General features: G+C 40.2%; 1 protein-coding gene across 5 annotated transcripts; it reads right to left on the minus strand.

Annotated features, from left to right (window-relative positions):
• Positions 1–1563: 1563 nt before the first annotated feature.
• Positions 1564–21827, minus strand: atat1 (alpha tubulin acetyltransferase 1). 5 transcript variants are annotated; one of them, XM_054606540.1, is made up of 12 exons: positions 21426–21827; positions 20902–20962; positions 13674–13765; positions 13338–13395; positions 13085–13198; positions 11683–11784; positions 10660–10705; positions 8796–8870; positions 7766–7979; positions 4677–4759; positions 3585–3669; positions 1564–2497 (listed from the first exon to the last, which is right to left on the minus strand). In XM_054606540.1, the coding sequence occupies exons 1-12, from the start codon at positions 21515–21517 to the stop codon at positions 2191–2193; spliced, it is 1329 nt and encodes a 442-aa protein (XP_054462515.1). In that variant the 5' UTR covers positions 21518–21827; the 3' UTR covers positions 1564–2190. The 5 variants fall into 5 exon arrangements, with proteins under 5 accessions (XP_054462515.1, XP_054462516.1, XP_054462514.1 ...); XM_054606541.1 differs by having other exon boundaries at positions 3615–3669; positions 4677–4762; XM_054606539.1 differs by having other exon boundaries at positions 4677–4762.
• Positions 21828–23346: the final 1519 nt, after the last annotated feature.

Below are 23346 nucleotides of genomic sequence, written 5' to 3' on the forward strand. Positions count from 1 at the left end.
ATCCTCCTCTCATTTAACTGCACAGCAGACTGACTCCACTCAAAGAAATGACTCATCTGAGGAGCAGCAGTTCCTCATGCTTGGAAGGTCAAGTTAAAGTGTCAGTTTAGCAAACATACAAAGACAAACTTACTTGACCAACTGATGATGCTGTTATGTTGTTCATTCTGTACACATGACATCTATTGCATTCTGTCCATCCTGGGAGAAGGATCCCTCCTCTGTCGTTCTCCCATAGGTTTCTTCCTTTTTTCTCCCTGTTAAAGGTCTTCTTTTTAGGGAAGTTTTTCCTGTGCCGATGTGAGGGAAGGACAGAGGATGTCGCATGTGTACAGATTGTAAAGCATTCTGAGGCAAATTTGTAATTTGTGATTCTGGGCTATAAAAAATAAACTGAATTGAAAAAGTTTTTTTTAAATGTATTTCAGTTTTATGTTGAGATTTTGAACATCTGCGTCAGAAACTGCCACTCCAATACACTGAGTGTGAAAGGAAAATCTCAACAGCTTTCACTGGCACTGTTTTTGGGATAAAAGTAGTACTTTTCCCACGGCATCCCATGTGCCAGTGAGTTTATGTGGAAATATGTCTTTCTGTCATGTCTGCAGTTGAGCATATTCACTTGCATATGTTATCAAATGATGCAAACACCAAGCTTATGAGTCCCATAACTTTAGTTAAGAGGCTCAGCTTCACTTGTAAATGACCAGTGGGAATGGGAACCCACCCAATGCAAAAAACCAAACATTTCCACTCAAGTTAAAGTTCTCAGGACTCTTCAATCGATCGATGTCATACTTACATACATGTGTCACACCCTCAGATAGACTTTTATGTTATTGCACTCACCAAAAGTGATAGAAAGTAGTTGTGTTAGAAATGGAAATTCTTAAAAGAGAAAGTTCATTCGGCTGTTTTAGATAAGTGCATGGTCACAGGGAGTCATTTTCCATTTGGTTAGTTGTCAATCTTCAAGAGGAGGGGCTTTATTTAACATGAGCCTGTCAGAGGTCAGACACCAGGGGCCTCATGATGGACCATTATCAGTTTAGACTGACTTTCATGGTTTTAAGTAGGAAACTTAAAATCCTATCTGACCTTAGGATATCATTTTTGCTATTACAGAACGTCCTAACTTAAGGTTTTCTCATGTTTTCTCATGACACCCTAATTCAGGAAAGCTGATTTTGGGCGACATAGAGCCTGTCAAAATCACTGTTAGGTCTGTAAGGATATGACAATGAAAATTGGGAACAACATGAACACAGAATTATAACAATTGAAAGTCTATTCAAACCATTTGATGAAGCTTTAAATGATAATATGATAAATGAATAATACATGTTAATTAAAATCAGTGTTTATTCTCCTCTTCAACTCAATTAGGGACTCAGACTCTTCTCTTTGTTCATGATAGCTAGCCAGCTAGCCACTGACTAGTGGGGGTTTATAATATGGCTTTTCCATCTCAAGTAGCTTATCGGTAGATTCGGATCAAAGACAAAAGCTGTTGCATGTCCTTTCAAAAAAAAAAAAAAAAAAAAAAAAAGATAGATAGTTAGGATTTCTTAAGTTAAGATAAGGTATGAGGTCAGAGACAGGATGGGACACAGCCCTGAATTTAGGAATAGCTTTATTTAACAGTAAGGTGGGGTATTTCTTTTAAAGCTTCAATTAAGATCAAACAAGCAGGTATCATGTCTACCTGTAATAAAGCCCAGGCCTATAAATGATGTGTATACACACAAAACAGTCTCCATTCCCCACACATAAACTGTTATTTATAAAAGTGCGTGCCTCATACAGACTTCAGACCAGCCGTACATAGGTGAAGGTGATATAAGGAGAAGAAATATAAGGTGAGACTGAGAGGAGAACCTCGTTTATTAGGCTTATTTCCTTTTCACTGATTGTTATTTTTGCAGTCTAACCAGAGTTCTGTTTCAATCAAAGCTGTATTCAATCTTTTCATTTTATATTATTTCTAATTGATGAATGTCATCAGTCTTTCTTTCATTCTTCTTTTTATATACATTTGAGCCATCATTTTCCAGTAATGTCCTTCTGATAGTGAAGCACTGTGCTAAGTTTTTGTCAATAGATTGCTGCAGGGATGATGTCCTTTTGTAGTCCAACAGGAATCACTGGTTACATTTTGTCCAACATTTAAATATAAGAACTATTTGCCGATCACCAGGGCCGGGTGCTCCTGTGTTCCTGCTTCTGCTTCACCCACTGGGCGGTGTAGCAGTTCTCTCCCACAGTCCACGACCAGCCTCGCCTGCCTCCGTCGCTCTCCTTCTCCAACGTGTCTCTCTGGCTGACCAGCATGCCTGGTGCTGGACGCTGTGCACCGTCCAACAGCCTGATCTCCTCCTCAGCACCACGGGCCTCAGCATGTGAATCCAGGAGCCTCTCCTTCCTGTCTAAGGAGGTCTTCCTGGGGACCGCATTCTTCTTGGGTGCACATAGAGGTGGAAGTGAAAGAGGCTGGGACCTGGGTTCAGGGGCATGAAAGTACAGGGTCAGCAGAAGGCTGTTGGCTTAAAGTTGATATAAATATTTCACTGCATAATAACCCTATGTGCAGACATGTGCGACTAAAACAGACTGCAGAGAGAGACTCAACACCCAACACGTCTTCCTACCTGAACAACTTCATAGTTCATTTGAATGTTGGTTTGGTTTAGGCGACTAAAACAGTTTGGATAAGGAAATAATTTACGTTAAAAGGAAGTATCAGGAATGCTCCTTTTCTTCTCAGCCAGATGGAGATGTGTGCGTATGTGTGTGCGTGTGCATGTGTACTAGTGAATGTAGCCTACATGTCATGGGTGGACAGGGTGTTGTTAGTGGTACTAAAGAGACCAGTGATATTTGCAGGCGATGTTGGTTTGGTGAGTGCTTGTTTGCCGACTCACAGTACAACACGTATACACAAGTTAGATGAGTTTAGGACAGATCTAACACTGACGCTGCTGTTTTTTTGGGGGGGGGAAGCATCCCAGATGCTGTCGTTGTCTTCCACTGAGACACACATCGGTAGAGTCGGTCCACTACCGAGCTGATTTGTCGGATACTGGCATGAGAGGTTTATTATTTCTTCATGAAAACTTGAACAGGTCATTTGAAGGCTGGAACATGTTTATCCAGGCTGGACATTTTTTTTCTTTTCGGTAGGAAACAAATAACATCAACAGTTTGTTGTGCAGGGCCTCTTTGGGAGGTGTGTGTGTGTGTGTGTGTGTGTGTGTGTGTGTGTGTGTGTGTGTGTGTGTGTGTGTGTGTGTGTGTGTGTGTGTGTGTGTGTGTGTGTCACTTCCTCTGTATGCCTCTAGAACCTACAAACACTTCCCTGTGGAGATCCACAGCAACATTCCCATGTATTAGCACAGACACTTCCATATAATTCCAGCTTTAAGTACCTGTCCTTACCAGAGGGAAAGACAGCATTGGTCTCCTTTTTCCACAGCTTATGATGCGTTTTAGCCACAGACGTCTACACATAGGGGGAGTCACTACACCTCCTCTTTGCTTCTTTCATGTTTGTTAGGTCCGAGTGTCTAGTGAAGTGGTGTAAATACCTGCTTTGTGCTGTGTGAATACTGGCCAACCTGTGTGTGTCTGTGTATCCCAGTGCGTATGACTGATCCCCCACTGGTCTCAGATCTGAGGAGGCACAAGGTACTACCACATGAGCAGAGCTCCCTGACTGTGCTGCGCCTTGCATCTTTACATTTGAACATTTAAATCAATTCAAATTAGATTAAATCAATAACTCACCCTAAAACGAACGAGTCTTGTAATTTACACTTGAGCAAAATCATGAAACCTAACAGCTTAAAAACGTTAATGGACTAACAATTTACACAGAACCTTTTTAGTCCTCTGACCACTCAAAGTATGCTTACATTAAGCCATTAACACACACACTCATACATTGATGGCTGAGGCTGCCATACAAGGTGCCACCATGCCCATCAGGATCTCCACATGTGACTGTGCTGTCACTTAAACGGCAACCCTGGTTTCTTATATGACATTACTCAGCCTAGAGTGAGGACTTGTCCTGGAGATAATGAGGCAAATATTGGACGTAAAAATAGGCCTGAATATATTTGATACCGTCTTTCAACCACGTCACACTCTTTATTGGTGAAAGGAACTAGCTCAGGTGTTACACATGTCCACTCTTTATCACGTGACTGATGTTCCACCAGTGTCGACACCTGATGAGGACCGTGAGATGCAGTGGAAACTCTGACAAAGCAATCCTTGAGTTAAGAGGATTTTGTCATTCAAATACAACCCACAGGTAATAAACACGACAAACTTCTTACACACCATAGAGCTTATTAAGAAGAAGAAAATGTACGCATCTTCCATCATCTGTACACACTTTATTAATAACATTTTGGTCCTCAGACATTCATCAGGTAGGATACATATAATGCTCTGAATGTCTGACGAATAATTGTTTTTAATAAAGTCTGTAATCGTCACACAAATACGTACAATTTCATTTGGATCTATTCTATCCCAAATAATAACAATACTTCTGTGATTGGTTTAAACCTGGACATGTAATATTGAACCATGATGACCAGTATCACACAGTAATCAAGCATCAGTGTGACTGATATCACCATGGTTTGAACATCCTCACTCAACCTTACCTGGTAAGGGTCTGTCCAGCAGTCCAGCAGCTCTGCTGTCCATGTGCCGACTGTACAGGCTGCTTCTGGCAACTAGACCCAGACTGCTACCAAAGAGACGGTGACCGCCAGCAAGGAGGATGAAAAGACACCCGAAAACATCCAGAGCGGGGTGAAAAAGAAAGAGGACAGGAGTACAAGAGGGGATGGACGTGCAAGTCAAAGGACAGTTTGGGAAGAACAAAGGTAAGAAAAAAAAAAGGGGACAAAAAAAAGCACGTAATTACAAAACTGAGTAAAACTGAAATATTACAAAACACGAATGAGAGTGAACATACACACATGATGTATCAATAAAAAAATGAGGTCACAGAATGGAAAGAAGACTTAGGAATAGAAAGAGCAGCCCATCTCATATCAGCCAGTGTTTGGTTTGTGTTTGGTTAATAATGTGTGTGACAGAAGACCATCTCACATGAGGAGTTTTGTGACAGATACTTTAATGGGTTCTACAAAAAGGCAAGCAGAGACAGAGCCATGGTGTTCTACTCTGTTGGGTGAATCACTGCCATGTTTTAAAAAGGAGTCAAAAACTATTCTAACAACAGACTACCTTTCTTCATGAGTGAGTTAACAGGTGCACTAGTGTCCTGCTCATGAACAGGATACTGTTGCATGTAAACACCTTATCCAGGATTCTGGAGAATATTTGTTTTTACAGAACAAAGTAGCTGAGAAGGTGAAAACTCATGTATACCGGGATAGCAACACTCAGGATTTTTATGTTCCATATCCAGAACATGACCAAAAACACAATAAGATACTAGTGCACATGTTCACACACTCCATGTCACTAAACTTTAAAACAGCCCAGCCATTCCTTTAAAGGGAAGAGGCAACAGTGCCAGACTGAGGCTGGTCAATGGAAGCCCAGATGAGATCTATTAAGGGAACTATTGTAATAAGCATGACCAGACGATGACAGTGAGAGGAGGAGACGGTGTACATCAAATGAGTAACAGAAGATTAATGGGTTGGATGGGAGAACAAAAGATGGAGGGGAGAGAAAGAGAGACAGAGACAGTGTTTAGAAAGCCGTGGTGGAGCAGAACAGATGAGTCGGAGAGAGAGGAGGGCTGCTTGGCACAATAAGAGACCGATGAGAGGATGATCTCTCTGCTGAGCTGAGATAACCTGCTTCTGACATAATTGACAGTATAACACCTCATTTACAACTGGTTTCAATAAGTACTACGAATGGCAGTTCAACAAAGCAGAAGACATGCAAGCAGCTGTATCAGGGTTCAAACACTCAGATCCAACCCTGGATCGTCAGGGCTGTGAAACTGTGGAACCTTCTCTATAAATCAGTCTTTAACTAAATGCTACTGAAAGATATAGGTAAGAATTTATGAATGGAGCAGAAGCTAAATGAAGTATTAAATGTGAATCAATGAATCACATGATAATGAATTATTCGGGACATAATGCAAATCTCTGTAAAACAGAGGAAAAATAATTAACCGACTGCATTTAAATGAGTAAATCCCACTAGGTATTAGCCTGTTGAACCTCTCACCACATGCAGCAACACAGATGGGTGTGGATGAGTCACAGACCTCACTGGGACCAGTTTTATTTGGAACTCTTCCAATGTAATAGTAAAAAAAATGTAATACTTCCACAGTGAGATCTGTGGATTTTATCCAGAGACACCGTTTCTGGAAGGAGATGTCGATGGATTTTTGAAATGTCAGTTTCTACACTGAGCAACAAAAAAAATAAAATATTCATGCATAAATTCTGCCACTCTAATCAACTAATCCTGATAACACTGCCCATGCCTTTAGCCATGGATTGTTATGTCAAACAAGAGGCCGAGGACATTCGGAGGGCGCATGACTTTCCATGCATATTGACAATAAGGGGGTTTTGGAGCAGTTCACACAACAGAAGTGCTCGCCATCCAAACGCCTCTTACAGAAATCTCCCAAATTCAAAAGATTGTGGTACCAAATCACAGCCTGATTTTTTTATGCTGTTCCTCAAGGAAATTACATTTAGCACCAAATCTGTGAAATAAATGGTATCAACCCAAAATTTGCTGGAACAATTTATGAGTCTTAATAGAGCATGAGAATGGCCAATATATGTATGCTTACATGTTCTTTTGCACGTTCACAATGTATTTTAATTAATTAGTACATTTATTCTAATTTATGACTTCATAACATGTCATACACTGCTGAGCATCTTCTCAAATGAATCTTCAGGTTCAAAGCTTTCAGCTGCTGTCTCCACAATCTGAGCCGTCAGTGGCAAAAACAAAGACTTTAACTAGACGTGTGAATTACATTTCTCACTGTTAAGTGCTCTCTACTCAATACTGAGCCAATTTAAAAAAGTGTTGTCCCAATTAGTCACTTAGATAAGTAACTTCATTTAATTACAACTTACTCTCTTGGGACTTCTTTTTTCTCTTCAAAATCATTGTTTTGTTATTATTGTGTAATGATGTTGTACACCGTAGCACTGAAGGAACGCAATTTTGTCCCCCTGTATACAGAGTCATGTATACTGTACCTAGAGAATGACAATAAATTCTACCTGGAACCAGGAACCTGAAGATGTTATGGCTACCTTCCACTGAATACGCAGGGGTCTTAACGGATGGTACACAGTCAATTGACCCTTCCCTTAGTCCTAAGGGACCCTTAAATACAGACTGGCCAATCATAGCATAGCATCATCCAGCTCTGACCAGTGTCCAACAACTATCCAGCTCTGCTCCATAGACTCTCATCAGTGGTTTCAGATGTTCTTCATGTTCAGGCCGGTTTTTGGATTTGGAGCTGGTTCTGGTTAAATTATGTGTAAAAGTGATAACGTTGCAATTTTACCTAGAAACCTTAACTAGCGTTAGCATGTGTGTGCCAAGCTAGCTACTGAAGGTATACTGAATGTTTACACATGCTGACTGACTGTGAGATTGCAGAACACTCCCATTCGAATGTGTGATATGTGCATTTCCATCCTGCAGTTAAATGCATTGGTTTTTTAAAAGATGACACATGTCTCATTTAAAAAGCTGTGAGTGTGTCCTATCTCACCTGCTGCGTCTTGCTCTGCAGCGCTCGATGAGAGGGGACTGTGGATTCAGGTCCTTGTTGTCCCCAGGGGCAGAAGCTGGGGAGGCACGAGGGGGCGCCCTGCTGGGGGAGGATCCCACGCTGAGGGAGTGGGAGCACTGGGAGGATGCCGACCGCTGGGGGGAGTGAGGCGGAACAAACGGCCACGGACGAGCCCGCTGCTCTTGAAGCACCACTGAACAAGAAACAAAAAATGATATCTAGAGTATTCATAGGCAATCCTGAGAGAGCTGTTTGTCTAAACTTGAGAAAAGTGCCAAATGCTACTGATAACAACTGATAACATTTGTTTGACATGGCAATAATACACAGGGGCTGTTCTGTGCACAGAAGTCATTGCTGACTTATAGAAAGGAACTACAGCAATTTAGTAGTGCACTGCTGCTGTTGGAGGACTTCCAACTCCAAAGACACCAGCACCTACACTTCCTTTTATCTCGACCCTGTATTTTCAAAGACCTTCTAAAATGAGTAAATACACCTGTCAGTCAACAGTTAAAACTAATCTACAATATAAATATGTATATTTTTTATGGCTCATGCTCATCATGTTTCATACAAATTCATGAAGTTCATCACCCTGTGTCTTAACTTTTAATACTGTTCTGTCCCACATTAGGACTTAAACAAGTAGTGCTGTAATTTGGTTAGCCAGACACAAAAATGTCAGGCTATTAATGCTAATCTCAACGTTTTCTGTCATACTTAGGAGAACTTTATTTTGAGATAGACTGTTGGTTAGTTAGACTTCGGCTGACCCTTGTACTCATGCTTTTGTAAAGTAGGCATTGGACACGTAATGAACTCTTTGATCTATATGGCATTATAGGAGCACAGGGAGAGCAACTTGCCTTAAAAATAATATAGTTTAACTTCAATCTCATGGTAGAGGGCTTAAAATAAAGTCCCCCTCATCAAATACAAACATGACAGAACAAATGAGTGTGGCTGAAAAACTGCTTTCCTAATATCCCTGTCCATGGCTGTTTACCTTCTCTCTCCATTAAAGAGTAGGGTTTGATCTCTCCATCTGGCTTTTTGAGGGGAACCTTTCTCAACTTGGCCGCTGTGGAGGAGAACACAATCAGAACATGATGGGATCTCCCTCCCTCCCCTGCACAATGTCCTTCACAAGCTACATGATAACAGGATTTCCTGTGCCAGTTTGAGAGAATGATCCAGTGGTAAAGGCTGTGAAAGTTTAAAGGGAGGATCCGCCTAAAACACAATTGACATGTTGGTCTTGAGATCTTTGACGACTTGAACCAGATTTGTGAACAGGCGCAAAATTCTGCCAAAACATAAAACAAAGACTGTATTCACTGTCATCAAGAGAGACAGCCCAGTATCTCTCAGAGAATTAACACTTCTCTCTCCTGCCATGTGAAACAGTTGCTATTGCTCACAGTTAGTGGAGTTGTCTAAGATAACCTGAATCCAACATTTACATTCTGTTTTGAAGTGGATTTTAGTTTAAAGATGCTTTTTTAATCATCTTTAACCGGTTCACTGAGGAGCCTTTGACACAAATAAATGAAGGCTAAAATGATTGGTAACCTCAGACTGACACCAGCCATATTGTTAGAACTTATGTTTCCCAAATGTACAACTTGTCTCAGACATGCATTTCACTTTCTTTCATCCTATTTGGTTCTTTTTGGTGTAGAAGAAGAACATGCATTTCTAAATGTTTCCGTTGGTCAGGGGATCTATACGACTTACAGTTGGAACAAAACATGTCCATGAGCACCAAGCAGTGCAGGACACACTCACCAGCACACACCAACAACACACACCTCATTTACCTAAGGTGGCATGCAGGTGAGAGTTATCATAATGAAAAAAGAATGAATTACTAGTATGATCCACAAACATCAATCATCATAATCAACATAGTTTGTGAGCGTCCCTGAAGGGCAGCTGTTCCACCATTGGCTGCCTATCTTCTTAACATGCTCTTACACTTTACAGGGATCACCTTCATGTGGTTTAATGGTGGTAGAGTGTCACACAAAGCATCAACTGACACACATTCAGAGACATTGGAGGGTCAGGAACCAGGCAGGTATTGTCCTGTCAGTCAGGGGGTCTGTGGGGGTCTGAGGTGGTCTACAGATTGTGGCTCTCCGGGATCAATATATGGCAAAATACATGGCATATATTGCACCTGTATAGGTAGATAAATACATGTGATGGGATAGAGGAACTGATACTGGCTGAGAAACTGAATGTGACCAAGAGCTTCATACATATGGTATGGACCTAACTATCAGACAAAGGAAGGAGGAAGTGATGCAGGGGACGAATGAGAAAAGATATAAAAGTCCTTACAAACAGCCGTACAGCCCCTGATTCGTCAGAGGAGAAGAGGGCGAGCCTGGTAGAGTTTGGTGAAACAAAAGATTTTGGAACTGGAATAAAAGAAGATCAGCACTCCTCGGCCGAGAGCCCTTTATTTAGACTCACATGCTCTCTAATGAGGGGGACTTTTTCCTCCACATGGATGTGTGCAACAGAAAAGATGAACTGATTGTGATGCCAAAAGCAAGAATTCACTGTAAAGCTGTAGCATGCAAAATATGTAATGTAACTGAACTTGACGACAAGTATTCGCAAAAGTATGTGGTTGTTCTGGCATTGAGCAGCTTCTTTTTCCAAAACAAACGAAAACAGATTTGGGGTTGAGATAGAATTTCCAAGGAAGACAATCAAATACAGGATTAGCTGGTAGGGACGTCACATTTGAACCCACGCACTTGCCCAAACCTCAATGCTCATATTACCAGAGAGAAGAAAAACTATTACATTACACTTTTCACAAAAATAAATGACGTCAGAGAGGTTGGAAAGGTTACCTGATCTGTTGAGGAAGAAGCCTTCAAACACCACAAAGTTATTGCCCTGGACAGAATAAAAAGAAAGACAAGGTAACTGAAAGTGCTCATGATAAAGGTTGCATTATTCTAAAACATCATTACTCATAGCGAGTAATGATGTTTTAGAATAATGCAGGGTAATACATCGACAATGGGTTTCTGTCTGTAACCCTGTGTGTTCAGCCTGGTCCCTCTATCTTTTTATATTATCAAAGCTTGTTACATGCACACGGCTAGCAGTGAGCTTCCTGTGGCTATGAGCATAGAGGTTGAGTCTTTAGGAACAACCTACGTTAAGCTCATGGTATTCATTCAGAAAACAGATGGAACAAACTGAGCCAAGGTGTCATTAAGTGGCTGGAACTCTGCGCTCCATCAATGGGGAGTGACCGATGACAATCCCACCTGACTCAGAACCAGTAAGTCCAGACATCAAACTCACATGAGTAACACAAGGTCAATATCCGCTTGGTGTTGAGTGTTAACACAGGACTAGTCTAGTCTGGACGGTTATCAATTTTACAGCGTTGGCTAAACAATGTCAAACCATCCATTTGAAATTGGCTTCTTCTCCCACTATAAAGGCTCGCACATGTTCTCCAAAGAGACATGAATGGGTTTTACTCTGGGCCTCATTACAGATTTCATTAGAGAGGATTATGCTGAAATAATTTCAAATGGTTTTGCAACTTTGGGATCAAAAGAGTAAAGGCAACATTATTATTAACATATTTCATTGTCATTGAAGGATGTTTTACTATTTTCATATGGTTGGCCATTGTCTGGGTTTGGTATTTGTGTTATGTACCATTCTTTTTCAGGGAAAGATTAAGTGTTTAACTTAACTTAACTGAAAATAAAATGATTGAAAGAAAGATTACAGAAAGCTCATGTTAGCACCTGATAGGGTAAAACAAATGTGAACTTATCCTTTAACACCTTGGACTGCTAATACTACTGCTTTGTCTAATGTTACACATCCATAGAAAGTACAGACTGTACCTGAGGAACGCTTGGTGTCAGGCAGTAATGTTTTCCCAGGAAGGACAGGAATTTGGGCGAGGGCCTGTCATAGGCCATCAGAACTGGCTCCAAGTTCTTGTGCTGCAGAAGAGAAAGAGAAACATTCCGTCACTGATAAACAGCACAAAGCTATGAACTTTGATCATAATCTGTACTGCATGTGGCAGATAACTGGTATGAGATTATTCAGAGTTTTTTTTCTGTTTATCTCAATCAAAGTGTTAAAGAGCAACTAAACCCCAGAGTTTTAGCTGAAATGCCTCTTCCCTGGAAAATGTAAAAAAGGAAAAAAATATCAACATGGGCAGTGATGTTAAGGGGGGGGGTCTAAGACACACCCATTCATGTCTATTGTGAGCTAATTTTCCTTAACCACTGTAGCATTACAGTCACAGCACAGAAGAGGCCTTTTCTCTCTTTTCTGTGGATCAGCACATTACAAGATCTGGTGAATCAGTTTTATTGACTGATTATCCGACCACATCAATGTGCTTTCTAACACTGTAACTTGAGTGTGTTGATGAAGCATTAAGTTGTCTATTTTACTTAATAAGCGGCTGGCTAGCCAGCTAGCTTGCTAATTCCTTTTCATGCTACAGTCACAGAACATAAAACACCACCTGTTATAGTGAGAAATACAGTACATACTCAGAAACATTTGTGAATTTGAGTTTACATGCAAGGCTGGGATATTTGTATACATTGTATTCATAAATTCATATTCATTAGCTTTCAACTGAAAAGAAGTGGTTTGGGGTTTAAGTTATTTGGGCCATCACTTTCTGCATCAACAATGTAGGTGATGGAGAACTTTCAAGGCTTGGATGGACATGAGCATTGGGTTGAATGATCAGTACTTTAACACATCCTCACAGCTGGCTGCCCGCTGTTTGACATAGCACTTCTTTATTTAAATGTGGGAAAAAATGGGGGTACCTACATAGTACTATTACACTATTATTAATCCAGGAGTCTCCTGTCTCTATATGTTGAGGAACACTGGCGACAGAGCTGGACAGAGAAATAAGCTAGGTCAATATATCTATACAGTTTACAGACTATCAAACATGGATATCGGTCTAAGCTTAAAAAAATCCAGAAAAGGTACAGCTTTAATTGTGGATATCATTTAAAGAATGCTTTCAGAGACACAAATTCACAGTGGTGAAAATATTTGTTGAACCAGCCAACCTTTGCAGCTCAATCAGGCATAAGCTGTGTGCAGTCAGCATACTTCATATCTGCATTTCATCACAACATTTATCTTGGCGAGCAATCAAGCCCTGAGACTATTCATGTTCTGAAACTAAGGAACCTGAAGGGGACTGTCAAAACATCTTCCACTACGCTGAGTCTTCTTTCTAGTAAAGGAATGTTTCACCTGCAACATGAAATCAAAAAGCTCCAGCCCGTAGCCATGTCGCTGCACGTTCTCTGCTATGTAGAAATCCAGAACACACAGTGGCTCTGCCTCTACGTGCGCACCCTGTCGGTCCTGTGGAGGAAATACAACCAGCATACCTGAAGAGCTGATAAAGCAAGTTTATATAGACATATAATCAGTGAAGCATGTGGAATTATAGCTGGACTGACAAGTAAGAAATGAAGAGAATTAAAGAAATTAGGTAACTTACAAGCAGAAATAACTTCTTGTAGCCGACCTTGAGAAATCCCATGGCCGCACCACGTCCTCTGTATGTGGGGGAGAGGAGGGGCAGAGAGTTGGGTTAGTATGGAGGATGTAGAGGAGCAATGAGTAAGGCTGTGCTCTGAATAACTCTTCACATCACCAGTACCAACTGCTGCCATGAGCTTTAAACACATTGTGTCCTATGTCTCAACACTACAGCCTGTGCATTGTGACCTCAGTGTGACTCATTGACAGTGAAATGGACAGGTCGGGCTGAAGAGACAATGTTTAAATGTGTGTGTGTAATGAGTGAAAGCTGAGGGAAGGTCGTGAGATGTACCCGTTGCTCTCTCCGTCCTTTAGCAGGTAGAGCTGATGCCTCTGGGACTGCAGCTTAGAAGCACTGGTTATAGATGCTGGGAGCTGTTGGGCCTGTGGAGGGAAAACATGAACACTGTTAAATGTGTACCAACAGTTAAAGGCTAGGTCTCATTTCAGTTTTTTCAAGATGTGACAAATTAGTTTTGGTACGAATCAATTCTTTTTACAATACATTACTTTGCAAAATGTCAACCTTTAAAGTTATGGGATTACTTTACCCACAAAGTGACCATCATATTACCACTACCCACCCTGTGTTACCTGGCATTCTTGAAGAAAACTTTTTTTTTCTTGTATGTTCACAGTAAACTAAAAATAATAAGCAAACAAAATTCTTGATGAATTGAAGTAAACGGAGGCCGTGTATCAACAGCAATACTATATCAAACCATCCGTGTACAAGCTCTCACACAACTGGTGCAGTATGATCTCATTTAAGTCTCATTTATCCAGTTGTTTGCTCACTACTTTTCCAAACACATGCATCTTCATTAAACCACTAAAAAGACTTTGTTAAAGGATGTTTTATGTTGTTAAACTTTACTTCAATTCATCACTTCAAGTTCTCTACAGATGGTCAGGATTGCTGTTACACATAAATAATTGAACCACTGTATGTCAGCAACCCTTTACCAGAACTAGAGAATCAGTATTTTACATAAGAACTTGACTTCAGACTATAAATGGTTATGGCATGGAATGACTTCATCACTGGCATATCCTAATGTGTAGTAATAATCAACTGTGTTTTTGCATCAGTGTAGGGCAAAGGAAACAGAATATATAAAAGGGTAGGATTAAACGTCACCATAACAGCAGTGGTGCAGAAATGACTTTTGACATGAAGAAACATTTAGAAAATCTCTTTAAGGTGAGTGCTACTAACTGGCCAGACAACAGTTCCACGTGTCGTCTGGTGGGGACATAAAGTAAGCAGGACACTGTGCTGTCCCGCTGCTGCTGCTGTCTTGACAAAGGACTCCGGTCGCTTTCCCTGGGAAGTATTTGTGCTTATCAATTGTACTGCTGTGATGAGCCATTTCCAATTTGCTGAGTTTTACAGATCACCACTGTTGTGTCTCTGTCTAAAATGCTTCCACACTTTATCAAAAGTTGCCTTAAAAGTAGCAGCTGCACAAGAACTATCTAAATGAAAGTATTAAATGTTTAATATAATCAGAAAGTATTTGATCAAAGAATGTATAAACAAGACTATGAATCTATGAATCAATCAAACTGGTCAGTGCTACCAAAAACCTGAACAACTTTCAGATTATGTTGACCTATAGCCTGGAATTAAAATGAAATATTCATGCATTTTTCTTCCAATCTACACACAATACTAAGCCATAACAAGGTCAAAAATGAATTCTAAAACCATCACATTAATTAAAAATATACACTTGCATTAACTTGGTATGATATGAATACACATCCTTTACTAAAGCATCACTTAAGCTATCTCAAGGATACCTAAATGTCTTCAAGATCATTAAATCAGGGACTGAAATGAATTCCGTATTCAATATATTTTACACAAAAAACATGACATGGTAAATTCCAGTGTTTGAATTACACCGTAGCTTCTGTGAAAGCCCTATTTGTGGGAGGTGGGAATCCTGTACTTTGTTACTGTCATCTATACTTGTTATTTGCATTAAAACAACACCATTTAATGATTCCACACGGCCTCTCTGACCAAATGTCTTCTCTCCTGATCAATTAATTCACAATCCTTATATAAGTTTGATAATCGTCTAGTCAGCATATCAAAATGGAAAGGTTTTTGGGATTCTCAACGGAAAATAATCAAAATCAAAAGAACCAACACAAGTTGGTGGAGGTTCATAAATATATTCCCTAAGAAAAATGCTAAGTTAATGTACAAATGATGATATATGAATTGTAAATTACTGGCACAGATATAAAAACAAATCACTCTGCATTTATTTGTGAATTGTGTTTTACGAGTTACTTGGCATTTCTTTGTGAATACTTCTGAAACTGTTTCAACATCATATATGATGTACTCTTTCAACATCATATATGATGTACTCTTTCATAGTCAGTGTGGTAGAACTGTAGTACCGCTTATTGACTTGCTTCTACCCTGGAGTCTTTGTGATTTCTCACTTCGCAGGCTTCTATAAATCGTGGCTGTACCTGGACCGTGGTCGTGCATCCTGCTACGGCCCTGCTGACACCGACTGCTACCACCATTATTATTACTAGTCACATTACTATTACTATTACCTGTACCATTAAGCATTTTAGCTTTACTTCCACCCTGAAGCCCTTTTTGCTTTCTCGCTCTGCAGGTTTCCATGAATCGTTGTGGTACCTGGACCGTAGTCGTGCCTCCTGCTGTGAGCCGACTGACACCCACTGCTACTTCGATTATTATTATTAATCACATTACTATCCCTATTTTCATAATTATAATTCTACTATAATAATTGCTGCTGTTATTATAAGTAGTCTTATTATATGAATCATTTATGTCATATACATTGAATGTGTTGTATCTCTGTTATGCTGTTCATTCTGTACACATGACATCTATTGCATTCTGTCCATCCTGGGAGAAGGATCCCTCCTCTGTCGTTCTCCCATAGGTTTCTTCCTTTTTTCTCCCTGTTTAAAGGGTTTTTTAGGGGAGTTTTTCCTGTGCCGATGTGAGGGAAGGACAGAGGATGTCGCATGTGTACAGATTGTAAAGCCCTCTGAGGCAAATTTGTAATTTGTGATTCTGGGCTATACAAAATAAACTGAATTGAATTGAAATAGTAGTTGGCGGTCGGCATGTCCCCACTTTGTAGTACAGGAATAGGGGCAAAGCCATGTATTGCTGAGAACGAGGGCAGCAGCAAAACTTATTTTAGTCTCCTTAAAAAAAAAGGCCAGCATAAAAATATCTACATCAGTTAAAGTGTACGCTATATTTAGAATATTTTCTCTGCTTTATCTTGCTGTCAGACAGACCGTTACAGCGTAAAACTGAAGTCTATGAACTCTTCAAAGGCACCAGACTGTAATTTATCTGTCAGAACATTGAAGCTGCTGGTCTACCTCTGCCACGATGTTCAGTTCATTTGTGTTATTGTAGCTTTGAAGACCACATAGATAAATATAATGGCTACACCTAAACTGATTAGATTTTTTAGGGGTCTACAATATGTCCACAGCAGTTCATTGCTTTGCTCCTGTGCTGTAAGTAGATTTATTATTTGAGGATGATTAATGTTTAACACAACAAATGTAGCTAACGTTACTAGCTGGGGTTCAAATGTTAACACAGTGCACAGCTGTAGCCTCGGCTAACGTTGGTGTTCTAATGGCTCTGCTAATCAGCTTTAGCCCCACTGCTAACACTGTGTAGAATATGAGGACTGAGTATGTCCATCGGGAAGTGTTGAAGTGAGGAAGGTTGGTTTGTGATTACAAGCTGTAATGTTACAATCCACTTTGGTTTGGCTAACTTTGTAGCTATTTCCATGACTGTTACCCTGCTGTTTCTGCTCTGAGCCACTGGGCTCCTTTCATTAAACTGCCAACAATAGGTCAAGTGGACACATCCCAGCATGAAATACATTTGACTCATAGCTAGACAGCTGGGGTGTATTTGTGCCAAAAATATTGTGTGTCTTTGTGCATGTGTTTACATGCATATTTGTTGTCTGCTGATTTTTCACGGGACATGACTGTTTAGCTTGATAGATGTTGACTGTTTTCATCTGATGCAAATTAATTTTAATGAACACATTTGTCTCTGTCTTTTAGAGTACATCACAGAAGGATCCGGTACCGACAACAGACCGCCCACAAACAGTCTCAGAGGGCACACAGACTTCTCAAAGGATGGTATCTGATGGCACTCAGCTGTCCGGGGTCCTCTGAGGGATACTCACCTGAGAAGCTAAGGTATGTTATACATTTAATGTGCTTTGTGTTTCACTTTTAGAAACAGTACTTGCTAACATTATAGACTTGTGAAATACTCTAATGTAAATTTCAAAGACTCCTTCTAATGCGGCCGACAAATGCAGCCTAATTTTCCCCAGATTCAGTGGATACAACTGATGGATCCTTCATGGCCCAACATATCCCAAGATTCATTGCGTGCCGGTGAAGTTTGATTTTGATTTTAATCAAGATGGCGACTAGTGGACCAGCAACGGAAGAATTCACATTTAAATGTAAGTATTGGGTTTTTAACTCACGTGAATATCTACAGATACAAGTGTTAAAACTAAAAACAAGGGACCTGATCAGATCACACTTATGTTAAAATGATCGGTTAACTTACGTGATGCTATTAACTAACCAGCTGACGCTACTGAGAGCCGCTGCGCTATTTATAGCAGCTCGTCTGCCTTCAGGCGTTGACTAATATCTCACCAGGACTGTGATGGTTTTTATAGATAAATCATACTTCATATAAGGGTCATAAATGGACCAACGTGAGCACACAACGACAGGTTGTGTGCCTGAAAAATCACTTTCAAAGTTCAGAAACCTTACAAACATCGGGATTAACTACACAGCTAAAATGAACTTGGTTATTTTGCTACTTTAGTTTTGTGGTGTGAAGCAAAACTAACTCTACGTTTAGTTTGGTTATTTTGCTACTTTAACTCACCGTTTAGTTTTGTTTTAGGGAGCAAGGAGCAAACAGCTCAATTTATAAAGCTGAGGGCGGAGAACGATGGCCTCTTCAGCGGGGCAAAATATTCTGCCAGTGTAGGTTGGAAGTAAGCCATTAGCCCATTTGTTATGTTTCCATTTGACCGTCTTGTACTTAAGGTTATAGTAAAATCATCTCTCATCCTATATAAAGCCTTTACTAATTACACAACAATACCCTTTTCATTTATTTATTGTATTGCTGTCACAGAAATGCAAGTTGTGACTGTCACCTTTTTATTATATTTTTAAACCGAAAGTAAGGCAACCAAGTAAATTATTTCTATGTGAATTTGTGTATATCCTGCTGTGTCAAATTTGTCAGTCTTCTAAGGTTGCATCCTTATGTTAACATATTGATTCTCTTGTGATTAGGACAATTTTGGAGAATATGGGCCTGCAGGGGAGGGTGACTCCCTTGCAAGCCCAAAAGAAATGGGACAACCTAAAGAAAAAGTACAAAGTATGTGCATATGTGTTACTACAAGTTAATAAACATTTTTGCTCACATTTGTTCTGCTGCTGTTGTTTTTGTTAGCTGTCTTGATTGATTTCCTTTGCCTTAGGATTGCAAGTATCCAGGGTCAGGAGAGGGAAAATCCACTGCTGCAACTTGGCCGTGGTTTGTCCTCATGGATGAGGTGTTGGGACAGAGGCCGTCTATTAACCCCCCTGTCCTAATTGCCTCCATCCCTGAGGACAAACCAGGGCCAAGTAGAGCAGTGGGTGACCAGGAGGAGGAGGAGGAATAGGAGGAGGAGGAGGAGGAGGAGGAGGAGGAGGAGGAGGAAAGCCAGCCAGGGGAGGAGGAGGAAAGCCAGCCAGGGCAAAGCCAGAAAAAGAGAAAGAAAGAGAAAGGATGAGCTGCTGGAGCTAATAAAGGAGGATATGAAGTTGCAGAGGGAGTCAGAGGAGAGAAGAGTACAAGAGAGCAGGGAGAGGATGGACAGGCTATTTTCTGTATTAGAGAAAATGGTTGATAAATAAAGATGTATAAATTATTGAAATAAAATGTTTTTGTTAAATACATTGTTGATTGTATTTACAAGAACTATTATTATTACGATTATTTAATATGAAACAGTATTTATTAAGAAAAATAACTATAGAAAATGAATGAATTATTGAACATATGATTAAAAAACAAATTGAAGACATAAAAAAAAAAAAAACTTTAAAAATGTTTTGGCTGAGCAGGGATTCCCTGGTGGTCCGCTGCACCTGGGTGGGGTGCCACAATAAAGACCCTGGTGTTGCTGGTCATAGGGTGGGGGCGGGAAAAGCTGGCGGGGGCGCGAAAAGCTTGTGATGCAAACAGGAAATCATCTGTAGACCAGACCGTCTCATTTCGGGGACCGCTGGGTCCTCCGAAGGATGCAGCCGCTGGATTGGGACACAGCTAGCTAGTGTTTTGGGGCTCAGGCAGCTGAATTCTGTTTATGGTAAGGGGCGGGACATTTCCGACAGATGTGCTGCGCGGTTGACAAATCGCAACAGAGTGGGCTAGCTGACCAATCAGACCAGACTTGGCTTTCTGGGGGGAGGAGCAAGCGCTCTAACAGATCGAGGGGTCATCCTGGCTGTCCTGCAGAAGAGGTGCTGCAGGACAGCCAGGATGAGAAAAACAAGGCGGACTTTGAGCATTAACGCATGTAAACATGTTGTAACTGTAACTTGAGATAAAAATATGCACCTGAAAAAGAGCATAATAGGGCCTGTTTAAGTCAGACGAAATTTTGCTAATGTCATGACTAATTTAATTCCATTTGGCGTGTCCCCAACACTACTCATTGCAATCTGTTACCCAGTCTTATGTCAACATCTAATATTGAATGTCAATTGTTATCTCGCTTCTCTATGTTCCTATAGGATTATCACAATAGTGATAATGCCTTAGTTCGCTTATGTTCTGATGGATTGATGTATAGTCAGACGTCTGTTGCTATTAACCAACGGTTTCTCATGTACAAAACTAATGTAAATATGTTGACGTATAACAAACGTGTTTTGCGTCGCCTAATATGTAATAATACCGTTGCTGATTGTATGGATGTTGCTATTTGTATACAAGAGCTATGTGATGGTCGAGATGGTCTGAGAAAATGTGAGTTTGAGGGGACTGACATCAAGACCATGATCAGTCTCCTAGCGAGCATTGGATCATGTTTGTTTCTTCAAACTGTACAATATATGTGCGAATAAATTATTATTATTATTATAATATCAATCAGACTGAACATTTCTGGGGTGAAGTTGATTGCAGCATCCATTGAACAAACAGTTGCACAAAGCAATGAGGTCTGCATGCTCAGTTTTTATAACAGGATGCTAGTGGTGTTAAGTCACTACCACGGTGTGAACAAGTGATACAGAATATAGGTTTCTGAGGTCACTGAAGGTATATCTATCAAAAATAGTCTCTCTGCACATATGTCACACATGTTCACACATACAACTAAACAACATAAAATCATAAACATACTACTACACCATCAAAAACGTACCTTTGCTGAGGCTCTCCCAAGTTCATCAATAACTGTGGCTATGTGGGCTTGAAGATGTGGCCTACAAAGACAAACACAACAGAGTAATATAATAGGAGTTTAAAGCAGTGGCTGAATGAGACACTAATGATAAACAGCAAAAGGAAGGTCTTTCCAAAGTTTGCAGCCATTTCCTCTGGATGCTCCACCTCTTCCTCACAGTACAACTACATGCAGGATTCCAGATGGTCCATGGACATGGATGTGTCAATCTGTGACTAACTGTGTTTAACGTTTACCAGTTTTTTTTTAATTTAACTTAGTTTGTGACACACAACCTGACGTCCTTTTCTCAATATTGTCCTTGTTTACTTGTTAGAACAGTAGTGACATAAATACGAATAGACAAGAAAAAGTTTGGAATTACATGATCTCTATATAGCAGATCCAGAGATGGTCCTGTTGTTGGTAACTATCCACAAATAACACGCGGACTTAACGTTACCATAAAGAGAAAAAAAGGGAATGCCCATCTTCTGACTTACATTCCTGCTGATTTACGTCCTGCAACAAGGGTATGGTCCAAGATGGAGACTCTCTCGGAGAATAACTGGTTAATATCAAAAGGAAACTCCATAATAGCTCTCAAGACAGATTCGCCGGGCAGTAATACTATCTAGGTTAGCAAGAACAGACAATGCCAATGCCAGTACGAGTCAGCAGAGATCAAGCAGGTGTATAAGCTAGCTAATAGCCATCTAGACAGCCAGCAGGCTAACGGAGCTGTTGGTTATCTCACAAAGCTGATTCGCCAGCACCAAAAACACATCAGTTAGCTATATCTGCTAGCAGTCCGGAGACAACAGCATTTCAACCAAGCGATGTCCAAGTTTGAGGGACACTTACTAACGCCCTGTGTGAGTTGCAAGAACAGGCACCTGCTATCTTATCTACATTGTCAGTGCAGATCCATTGTGTCGTGTGAGTCACTCCCTGGCAACATAAAACCGTAATGCCTTTAAAAGTCCCAGCGGCGTCAATCTGCTGTAACTTCCAACGCCTCGTTAAGTAACATGTAAATGAAAATTCCCCAGAGTAAGTCAAGGAATTGAACACGTATAGTATAGACTGGTAAAACCGTAGAAATCCAACTTTTACTCCCATATATAACTTTAACATAATTGTTAGGGAGCATTTTGTCACGATTTTACGGTAAAATCTCTGAAGGAAGCTTGATTTGAAGAGCTTCTCAGCAGCACCCCTACTATTCCTGTACTAGGCCACTACTGCTACCACTTGCTGCTTACATCTCATTCATTTGGAATCATGGTATTATTAGTGAAAACATTAGACTTTGACATTTGGTCATTAGATGCTGTTTTGCATGCAAATGAAGAACAAATCATTTTTTGGTACACAATATTTGCAATTTGCTAGTGTCGCCATTCTTTCAACAAAATCCTCTATCACTGACTTTACTATACAGTGAATATCAATGTGTTTATTGTGTTAATGTTAAAAAAAGGATTATGTACCACTGTTCTGAATAGCCTACCATATTATCGGCAGTACAAGTTATCTTAAAGGTCCACTTAATAACTATGGACCAGACAATTGACTGATAGTTGTCTGTAAAGTAATGTTGTGAGGGATAGAATATTTAGTAAACAGCATGGCAACACTAGCTTATCTAATCTTACAAGCTGGAAGCAGAAACTTAGAAACTCCTTTAACGATCTTGACTGCTACCTTTGTGAAACTGTTTTTTTAATTTTTGGTGACAAAGAGTTCTGTGGATATAGCTCTGTGGGTTCTGATTTCTTCACATATTTAATGTGTGTCTAACTTTTTGATCTTCTATGTATAAATGGTGTGGACAGTTGTTAGAATCACCTTTCAATATATTATGGTCCCGAACAATACTGTAGAGTTCAGCCTATAGCCCAAAAGCATCCTATAGACTGATTAAATACAAAAATAACTAACATCTTAAGTGACAGTGTTATTACAGGGCTGCTGTGTTGCATAGCACTACAACATACAGGTGTTTCTGTTTTGTCCCTTCAGTGTAAGTAAACCCTCTTACTGTTTCATGTATTCATATTTGAAGCACGATTAAGTGATGGATCCATTAGCACCAAGTGTTACCACATGGTGGTGCTGCAAGCAAACACATTCTGAAGCCTGACGGGAAGATTTATACACCAATTATATCACTGGTTTACTTCTTAGCTGTGGTACTTGTATCAGCAGTATCAGGAAGAACATAGCAACACATACTAAAAAACGTGAATAAATGAGTGGAGAAACATAGTGAACACAGATTTCTCCCATCAGCATTTTTTAATTAGGGGTCCATAGGGAACGGTCCCACCAGAGGGTGCTCTGGTACAGAAGAAGTTATAGGCTTTTCTCTATTTCAGGCACAATAATGGCAAACTCAACTTTGCCTACTTCATAAAATTG

This window comes from Anoplopoma fimbria, chromosome 10 (genome assembly GCF_027596085.1).
Source record: "Anoplopoma fimbria isolate UVic2021 breed Golden Eagle Sablefish chromosome 10, Afim_UVic_2022, whole genome shotgun sequence".
Lineage (NCBI taxonomy): Eukaryota > Metazoa > Chordata > Actinopteri > Perciformes > Anoplopomatidae > Anoplopoma > Anoplopoma fimbria.